This window comes from Hippoglossus stenolepis, chromosome 22 (genome assembly GCF_022539355.2).
Source record: "Hippoglossus stenolepis isolate QCI-W04-F060 chromosome 22, HSTE1.2, whole genome shotgun sequence".
Lineage (NCBI taxonomy): Eukaryota > Metazoa > Chordata > Actinopteri > Pleuronectiformes > Pleuronectidae > Hippoglossus > Hippoglossus stenolepis.
In genome coordinates this window covers 7,986,662-7,997,118 of record NC_061504.1, presented here as the reverse complement: position 1 = coordinate 7,997,118, position 10,457 = coordinate 7,986,662, and the positions used below count along the sequence as shown (strand labels likewise).

Sequence of the window (10,457 nt, the reverse complement as noted above, 5' to 3'; positions counted from 1 at the left end):
ACTCAGTCTGAAGCCTGATTGGTTGTAGCACTGTGATCATTTGGTCTTCAACATCTGTCTTGAGTTGGCAGGTACACGGGAGAATCAATAAATGTAAAAATACAGAAATAATTCAGTGTAATTTTTCATCACATTCTATCATTCATATTCTTTCATTATTTATTTACTCCAGATATTTAGTATAGCACTTTCATAAAACCTAAACCTAAAGCAGCACAAGCAGCAATATACAGACTTTTAGCCCCAGCATTGACCCACAATCCAACTCAGTGGTATGTTATCATTAGAGCCACCCAGTCTGATAAATAAATAAAGTATATAAAGATACCCATGCCTTTCAGACTCCATGCCCACAGCTCATAATAGAGGATTTGTGTTACCAATTTGAACATAACACTCTACAAACGTAATAATGTGAAAAAGTGAAACAATGGGACAATAGTTCAACACAACATGAAAATTAGCATCTTTATTTAAAAATGTACTTACAAGATTCATATTATACAATATGAAACTACCCTGTATGTACCATGTTAATCCTCAACCTACTGCACATCTACAGAGTAATATATATAATTTTCACTGGCATTCTACATTTCCACAGTCTATTCACGTAAAATATAACATTTTAATTCAATTCTCGTAAACACAAAAAAAAATCTCCACAATCAGTTATGATAATACAATATATGATACAAATATGACCAAGTAGCCATGAAGTGATGTTACAGATAGACAAGGAGACTTCATTTAACAGTTGTAACCTGCACTCTAACTGTCATATGCATTTGCAGAAAAACTTTTTTGAAAGTTTTAGTGGCACCTGTGAAACCAAAATGCCAATGACTCATGAATTTCATCTTACATTGTATTGTGTTATTTACATCATCGATGAAATGCAGAGCCGAACAATCCATGCCAGCATATTAATGGATTTCATTTTGAGTAGAGCAAATCACTTTTGTCCCTGAAAAAAATGCCCTTGTCCCCTCCAAAACGTCTACATAATCCAATATATGAAAAGATACTTTTTAATCTCCAGTATCAGTCTTTTATCATATTACTGCTATCCCTGAAATGCCGGGCTCTGCCAAAACCCAACACTGTCGGCCTATTATCTCCTGAGTCCTCCACAAATTAAAGTAGATGATGTGACACTTTGTTACACCTTTCCCTGCAGTGATCTTAGGGGCGGAGGGAGGATGCAGCAAGTGATTGATGGAACCAAAAAACCCACACGTCTCTTTCGTACGTATCACCAGTGGAGCCTCATACGGTGGTGTCTTTGTCTGAGACGGGGCAGTAGCCGTTTTTAGTCATGGTGGCGTCCACCTCGGGAGCAAAGATGGCCAGCAGCCTCTCCTGCTCCCTCTTGGTTTTGGGTAAATCATCAGAGGGAGTGATGAGCAGCTGAATGCGCTGTAGAAAAATGTATGAAATCAGCGAGAGTAAGACCAGAGAAACCATTTCACAGTTAATAAGTACTCAGGGTCTTTTCACTGAGAAGTCGTCATAGTGCTTTACGGATTTAACGTTACCTCTCGGAATGTCCCCGGAGTCGTGCTGATCTTGTACACCATCCACAGCGGGATGCACATTATGGAGGAGAGAGCCAGCAGCCAGCCGATGGCATAGCCCCACCATGGGTACACATACTCGTTGTTGTACTTGAGAGGAGTGTATTTGATGATGGAGAAGGCAAAGGTACCCTGAAGAAACAAGCGCATAAATATTATGACTGTTGAAGAATGAACATCTCATTTCCTATGTTTTTTTTTTCTTATTATTTTAGAGCTTGGTCTTTCAGTTTGAGAGCAGGACTTATTAATTTCATGTTCAGATCTTGAAACGCTTTCACTCAAAACACTGCCCTCACATTCAAATAGCCTCTGCTTGTGCTCACAATGTGCACTTGCACAAATTTTCTGCGCTTCAGCTTCAGCTCTCCTCCGATCTTCTATTTTCTTTCCTCTGCGCTTAAACTTTTTTGTGCAACAAGTCTGTCAAAATTCTCCAGGCAGGTATAATGTTGATGAAACAAACTGTGAGAACACACTCTTAAATAAATATAGGAGGCAAAAAAATCCATAAATTCTTTTCATTTCTGTACGAGAAAAGAGTTGTGGTCGGCCTTTGTATTTTTGGAAAGCGGCTGCTGTTTGTTGATACTCACGATGCACGTGGCCGGGGTGAGGAACAACCAACAGTACTTGATGTACGGTCCTGGCCGGTACCCAATCATGTCCTCAATGTTGTCATAGAAACGTTCTGCACCTGCAAAAACACATACAAGACATTTCTTTTAATATGCACACGATCTTTGGAAAATACTTGTGAATCCTTCAGTATGTCTCCATTGTCACACTCACCGTAGACCCATGCTATGCAGACAGTCTCAAAGATGGACATGAAGAGCAGACACATCCCACTGGCTGCATAGTAGTCAAAGAGCTGGAAGACGTACATGCCCCCCTGAAGAGAGAGAGAGAGAGAGAGAGAGAGAGAGAGAGAGAGAGAGAGAGAGAGAGAGAGAGTATTAAGTCATTATTAAACAAGGATAAAATACTTAATTAAATAATCAAATGAACTAGGCAGAAATTTTGTTCAGGTTATGCTCGGTGCAACAAATCTATCTCAAGCAACACAAAAAACACAGGGAAATAAAGAATTGATATAATTAAACAGAGAAAATGACCTGAAATCCATTATATATATGAATATGTGATGAGTTATGGCTCTTGAACTTTCACGTCACTGTTATTCTGCGAGAGAAAGCAGGAATACAGTTAATTTACCATTCATAGTTTAAACTTGACCTCAGTCGTGACTCAGGCTGCGTAACAACGTTTGACACTCACCATGTTGTACAAAACCTTTCACTTGCTCGTACTTACAAAATGGCGACTTGTTGACACCTCTGCAGAGGATTCATGTTTCCAGCTGTGCAGAGGTGAAATCATGTCAACTGTGTTGGACTCTGTGAGAATCTATTTTAACATAATCCTCTCTAAACAACCATCTGCTGCCTTCTCCTCCTCGAGCATCAGCAACCTGGTTTGGAGCATATGGGTGTGTAACATATTTCATTTGCTTTAGTTTCACATGATCTGAATGCTGTTTTGGAAATAATTTCACCATATTGGGTCAAATATAATGAGTTAGAATTTAAAACAATATTTGATATGACAGTGAATATGCAAGTTATTATTACCTTTACTATGAAAATACTGTTATTTCCTGTTGAAACCTGAGTTGATGCTTGCAGATCTTGGTCTCTGCATGCATCTGTGAGTGTGCGCGTGTGAGTATGTGTGTGGTCCCAAAGTGTGACACCCCCCCACTTACCTCCGTCAGCATGATGAGGCCCATGAGAAAGGAGACGAAAGCAACAACCAAGAGGAAGAGCTCCCTGCGGTTCTTGCGGCGGAACACAGCGGGGTACATGTCCACGATCGCCGTCACGAGGCTCTCCACACACACAAACTGATGACAGGTAAACACAGTTCTTGATCAGTAATCCTTGATATTACAGAAAATAAAAAGTTCTGTAAACATCATTTGTGAACATGAATGAGCACACAGTTGTCTACCTGGCTGTCCAGCCCCAGAAACACAATCATGATGAAGAAGAGGGCGGCCCACACAGGAGAGAAGGGCATCATGCTCACAGCACGGGGGTAAGCTATGAAGGCAAGGCCAGGACCTACAGAGAGATGAAAACTGACTGAAAACTAGAGCTAACAAAAAATAAATGATGACCCTAAAGATAACGTAAGGATTATTGATGCTGTTCCTTCGTTTACAGAAGTCTCACCAGATTCTGCTACTTCTGAGATCGGGACGTTCTGTTCAAAAGACATGAAACCCAGGATGGAGAAGATCGCAAAGCCCGCCACAAAACTGGTGCCGCTGTTCAGACAGCACAGCGCGAGGCAGTCTCTGCAAAACACAGCACAGTTGTTTACATAAGACAAGAACACATATACTGTAATCTATAGAAAATGCACATGGAAACTTTTCAGTATCATTTTGGAGCATATTGTTCAGTGGAGGACGATGTTGTTCTTAAACAACATATGTGTATAAACACATTTATAAAAGAATAAAAACACTAAACAGGAGACAGACATGAGTTCTTATTTCAAAAGCTATATATAATGTTGATATTCATATTATATTGCAAACTGTACTATACTTCCTATAAATGAATATCAGTCTCTCTCTCTATACATATGTGTGTATATATATATATATACACACACAAAGACAATATTGCATAATATACAACCTATACTATACTGAGCAAAATAATGCTTTGTTCCACAACTTCCCATAATATTCTGTCTATAGGGAAAGGTGTATATTATGTACATATCTCTATATTTCTTACATTGTATTTTATTGCCTAGTTTTATTCTACTTTGTACTTTCACTTGTTATCTTGTCAACCTCTTTTTGACTATCGGCTGCTGTAACAAGTGAATTTCCCAAACATGTTTATCTGTTCTCATCTTGGTCAAATCCAAAGCAAAAACTGAAGAATTATGTTTCAGCAACAATTACTGATTTGAAGTATTTCTCCTGTAATTGGGTATTTACTTGTAGCAGTTATTGTTGTATTTGTTGTAGCTGCCCAGAGCTGTCAGCGACCCTAAACAGATGGCATAGGAGAAGAAGATCTGGGTGCCGGCATCCATCCACACCTAACACAGAGGAGACATGTAACAGGTGAGAGGGTGCTGAGCTGCTGCTTCACAGTCATGTGATGTATTACATACATGTACATCCAACATGGGAGTACTAATATACTCAGGCTGATGTATGGACGCAAACGTGCTGCTCAGTGTTTATATAATCCAAAGGAATTCACGTGCTTGGTTGTCACACATGGACTCATTGACCACAGCTGCTGCACCATAGTAACTGGTGAAACTCTTCCTGCCTTAAACACTGATTAACAAACCAAGTTTCCATACATATAGAAAGTGCAGGATCTGTGATTGAGCGCTCAATAGGAAAACAGATGTTTTATCATACAGAATAAACAAATTACATGTCAGCCATGGTTTTGACCCCTATAATAAACTGGGACAAGACTGAGCCAGATTAAGATGAGGAAATAAAAAAGGAATCTAACCACAGGAGAAAATTATGAAATGTTTTGAGCCCGGTTGAAACTCTCTCTGAGCCTGGTTAGCTGACTGTGTGCGGCTCAGTCCTGGTAGAGCTTCATGTTTACAGTCCCAGCGGCGTCCTGGCCCTGTGTTCGATCCCTGTGGTCTCTGCCTCTTTCATGAAGAGCAGGTGGGCCCAGCAGAAACTAGGCTCCCCAGCAGAGAACCATGGGAGACCTGCACCTGGTGCGCCATCGCACACAGGGACCAGAACACACACAGGCCCCTTCATTCGGGATTTTATGATTTTGTGGTTGGATCTAAGTATTGTATAAACAATCTGTGTGTATATGTGATGCATATGTCACGTTCCGCTCATCTTATCGGCTGCACACTTCACATGTGTATTGTAAATTGCCACAAGTTCATTTTGATAAATGGATTATTTTCATTTCTCCCTGTCGTCAGACATTCACCGGAGCTGATCTCCGTCATGTCAGCAACTTTCCTAGAATCAATTCCTCTTTAGCAATTTGCCTTCAAAGTAAGAGCACAGCGTTTGTTTTGTTGCTGCAATGCTTTATACTGAGCTTTTGAACTCAGAGCTTTTACTTTAAAAAAGTCGTAAACTTGGGTCTGAAGATTGTGTCTTTTATTTATTTCTGAAATAGCCAACATGCAATGTATAAGAACATAACAGTTCAGTAAATCTGAACCAAACACGTGAACAGTAATAAAGCAAATTCTGTTTAATTTAATGAAAAGCACTGACTATGAATTCTTCACTGCAGATAAACCTGGTGGGATGAACACACAGTTTTCGAACTTCACTCTGCACCATAGACTGTTTATAAAAAAGCTCTGCATACAAAGTCCAGCACAGAAACAATAAACAGTGACATAACATTGTAGAACTGTTTGAGGAGGACTCACTAATGACAGGGAATAAGTCTGAAGTCGCTCCAGCACTTAAACACAGGACAAGAGAGCAGCCCATTCCAAACAGGCAGGTTTAGAACCGACGCAGCACTAGTTAACCCAATAGTAATCACAAACCAGATATATGCATTCAACAGATTTTCTCGTTTGGTACCTGTGGGTCCGCCAGGCGTCCCAGGTCTGGGTAAAGGTAGAACTTGATGCCGATCGCAGCACCGGGCAGAGTGAGCCCCCTGATCAGCAGCACGATCAGCATCAGATAGGGGAAGGTCGCAGTGAAGTAGACCACCTACACACAGACACACACAGACGCACGTTATAAATGGAAACAACAAACATCCCAACTAGGAAGAATAAATACCAGATGTCATCCTGGAACTGTTATAATACATGTATTTGTACATCTCAGTTAGATGCAAATTAGGTCAAGACCCAAAGTCACCCCTCACCCACCTTTCCTGTGGATTTCACCCCCTTCCAGATGCAGAAGTAGCACATGATCCAGGCGATGAACAAACACAGGGCCAGGTCCCAGTTCAGAGAGCCCATCTGGTCGATGCCGGGGGAAATTCTCAGCGCTCTCCTCCTGCAGAGGCAACGGAGACGTATTATTATTATTATTATTATTGTTATTGTTATTGTTATTGTTATTGTTATTATTATTGTTATTGTTATTGTTATTGTTATTATTATTATTATATAAGTAATACATCGTTAGTGAGAGGTTAGTCTGAAAACTCACTCCCAGAACTCCAATACAGGAGAGGTGGCGTTGAGTGAGGAGTTGGAAGACAAGTTTCTCTTCTGGAACTCCATACAGTTTTCTAACAGGGAAAAAAGAAAGAAAAAGTATTATTAAATGTGTCACAGACATTGGGAGGACACCGTGTCGTGTTTTGACGCACACGTGTTACCTGTGTTCCACGTGTTGTTGCAGGACGACCAGGCCAGGTCCCAGGAGAAGGAATAGTACAGGTAGAAAATGCCCCAGGCCAGAACGATGATGTAGTAGAAGTTCAGCAGAGTCACTATCACCTGGGTGCCGTAGCCCAGTCCTGCAGGGAGTAAATACAGTTCACAGGTCAGATATAGAGCATAACATAAATAATTATGATAATGTTCCATATATCTACCCCCAGAATGAGAAGATATGGTCATTGTTAATCTCTTTGTCATCACTGCTTGTCTGTCTGAAGTTGTATAGAGTATTTTGTGGTCATTTTGTGTCTTTTAGTGTTTTTTTTGTTTCTTTGTGGTTATTGGTTGTCTCTTTGTGGTTATTGGTTGTCTCTTTGTGGTTGATTGTTGTCTCTGTTGCCATTTTTTGTCTCACCTGTTTGTGGTAGTGTGCTTGTTAACAGTTTGCCTACTCCAGCACAGGGGCACCCTGGCCCCTTGTGCCCCTGAGTGTGTGTCCAGGAGACTCATTCACTAACACACGTGCGGCTGAAGGTGACACATGTGTCCTTCTTACCTTCAAACAAGGGACTGATCTTCCTCCAGCAGGTGATGCCTCCCTGGCTGGTGAACTGGCCCAGGGCCGTCTCCAGGAAGAAGACGGGGACGCCACAGGTGAACAGGAAGATCATGTAGGGGATTAGGAATGCACCTGAGGGGAGGAAGAGCCAAGGATTCAGGGTTCAAGCTGACTGAAGCATGAAGTACAACATTACACATACTCAGAAATATTCCAAATGAGTGGAGTCAGAGCAATCAGAGCATCTAGAGGAACCCCCGACGAGGACGACGAGTCAGAGCTGAAATAAAAACACACACCATGGTCATCTCGAACCGCGACAAATGTGGATTTACACTAAAAGCCAATGATGAGTCCCCTGGAGTATCTTTCAGGTTTTATTCTATTTTCAATTTATTGTTGTGCACAGTTCTATTTATTTCATTTTTATTGTTTCTCTCTTTCAACTTTTTTAAAAGTTTTTAAATTTCTTTTACCTCATTTTACGTCTTTTAATCTCTTTAAATGATGCAGCTGTTTTTGTGAGATTGCCTTTAAATGATCTTTGATTTCAACCAGATTAAGTTTGTTTGAACAAACCTAAAACACAAACACACAGATACAAACTATAAACATGCATTTATTATCTCACAACTTAATTACTGCAACAGCCTTTTCTCTGCTCTAAACCTGACAATACTGAAATGACCGCAGTCTGTACAAAACTCAGCAGCTCCACTTTTAGCTTGAATACTAAGAAGTATTAATAACTACATGGAAGAACTCTATAAACATGTTTCATTAGTGCTCTTTTCTCTTATAGTATAATATATTTGGGCCTGAATCCCTGTCTCTCATGTCTCTCTTTCAGCTCGCGGGCTGACGTCCCGTCGGGCGGCCGAGGATGTTTGCTGTGCTCAGATTTCCGTCTCTCCACAGGGACAGCTGCTGCGAGCAAGGAGCAACAACAGCTGTCTGACCCTGTTCGGCTCTGACCCTGTTCGGCCCTGACCCCTGACCCCTGACCCCTGCCACCCCATGGAGAGAGGGGGAGAGACAAAGGCGTCCAATTTAGCAGCCACGCAGCCACGCCGCCACGTCCAAAATAAAGGAAGAATCACTGTGGTTAATGAAGTACTTGAGTTCCTTCATCCCACTCTTACCTCCTCCATTCTTGTAGCAGAGGTAGGGGAATCGCCACATGTTGCCCAGGCCGATGATGGAGCCTGCGACCGACAGGATGAACTCCAGCTTGTTGCTCCACTGGCCTCGCTCCTCCATCTTCTCCTCGGAGTGGGGCACCAGGTCAATGGCTTGGCTCGTACCATTGGGGACGCCTGCTTTGGCCACGTCTCCTGCAGATTCAGAGAAGAGGGGGAAGTGTCACAGCAGGATGTCGCCTGAATAAAAGCTGATCTCCTTGTTCTTAGTCATGCACCAAACAATGGCAGCTGCAGAGGCGGCAACTAAATATGTAAATGCAGAGCAAGTCATTAATGAGGAAATTTGTAGAAAAAAACCATCGCAAGAAGACAAACTCTGACCTTAGCGTACATTATGAACTACTGCAAGGTCAATGCAATCCTTGTGAGTTAAATCAAACAAACGGAGTAATCAAATTTTAAGAAATAAACTAAAATCTGTGAAAACAGTCAAATCTATTTCTACGAGAAATTGTTGACATGCGTCACTCACCCTTCATCGCTGTGTCGTGCAGAACTCTCGTTTCCAGCCCGGAGCTGCAGTCTCGGGAGATTTGATCTGTCAAAAATGCTGAAGTTTTAGTATTTAACACAAGCGGAGAGAGGGGCGAGGTTTGTAATGCCAAACTTAGGCCCAGCCCCCACCTTGCTTCCCTGGGTCTGCCCCCTTCAGAGCAAAGTCTATCGTCTGCCATCACTGGGTGGTTTTAATCAGGGGACACAGCACAAGAATCACATCAGATTACATTGGAACATCGGAACTCTGCTGAAGACACATTGATAAGGTCATCGTGTGAGGTTACGATTTTAGATTTCATGTATTTCCCTCCTGTAAAGATACACCATACGCCCATGACCTGCAGTGACATCGTTATTGAAGTCTATAAGGAATTTAAGAGACAAATCTTCCATCCCTGTGGAAGGATAAACTGTAGCCGTGCACAAGCAGCAGGTGGCAGGGATGTATTTGCATGAAATGCCGAGGGAGGAAAAGGAAGTTATGCAATCGATTATCTATTATCTCAGATCGTGATGCCACGTCCCCCTCCCAGCTCTATCTTCAGGGACAGAGCCACTCAGATGGAGGCTGAAGCAGTTGAGGTCAGTTCGCACCGGATTTGAGTCAGCTGAGTTAGGAGTTGATATGAGTACACTCACCCTCTCACACACACACACACAACCCAGCCCCCCTCTAGACACACCTCCCCTCCGCTCTATTTTCAGCCAATACCCATGTTTCTAAATTTTACAAACTGATTCCTTTGATCTTTAAAGACTCAACATGGAAAAAGAAATCACACAATAAATGGATGTTGAGTTTAAAAAACGAGACAAATCTATTGACGGATGAAAACAGTTTGTAAACAAAACTAAAAAGAAAACACATCTCATTTAACTTGCGTGTATTCATAGCAGAGCTCCAGAACATGAAACCACATCCTTCCTGAAATGGAGCCAATGAGTAACACGGGGAATGTGAAGCTTTAACTTAAAACTTGAAAATCAATCAACCTCTTCAATAGCACGACCATGAGTCACAGCTGAGTCCCTGAGCATGACTCCTGAGTCCAATTCAGATTATTGACAGGAAATAGAAGCTACAAATATTTTTAATATAACAGCCTGACCAAGATGGATTTTTTTTTTACAAACGAGAGGAAAAAACTTCCAATACGATACATATTTATTCAAAAAATTTGCAATAAGTTCCTGAGATGTCGTTATCAAAACCATATGACAAAGAAA

At 41.5% G+C, this 10,457-nt stretch overlaps 1 protein-coding gene across 1 annotated transcript; it reads right to left on the bottom strand.

Moving 5' to 3' along the window:
* Window positions 1–442: 442 nt before the first annotated feature.
* Window positions 443–9,254, bottom strand: LOC118101822 (sodium- and chloride-dependent GABA transporter 2). Its single transcript, XM_035147834.2, has 15 exons — window positions 9,205–9,254; window positions 8,673–8,864; window positions 7,528–7,662; window positions 6,968–7,108; window positions 6,796–6,877; window positions 6,507–6,639; window positions 6,208–6,342; window positions 4,600–4,703; window positions 3,815–3,939; window positions 3,591–3,703; window positions 3,346–3,483; window positions 2,370–2,472; window positions 2,174–2,274; window positions 1,539–1,709; window positions 443–1,419 (listed from the first exon to the last, which is right to left on the bottom strand). The coding sequence occupies exons 1-15, from the start codon at window positions 9,209–9,211 to the stop codon at window positions 1,270–1,272; spliced, it is 1,830 nt and encodes a 609-aa protein (XP_035003725.1). The 5' UTR covers window positions 9,212–9,254; the 3' UTR covers window positions 443–1,269.
* Window positions 9,255–10,457: the final 1,203 nt, after the last annotated feature.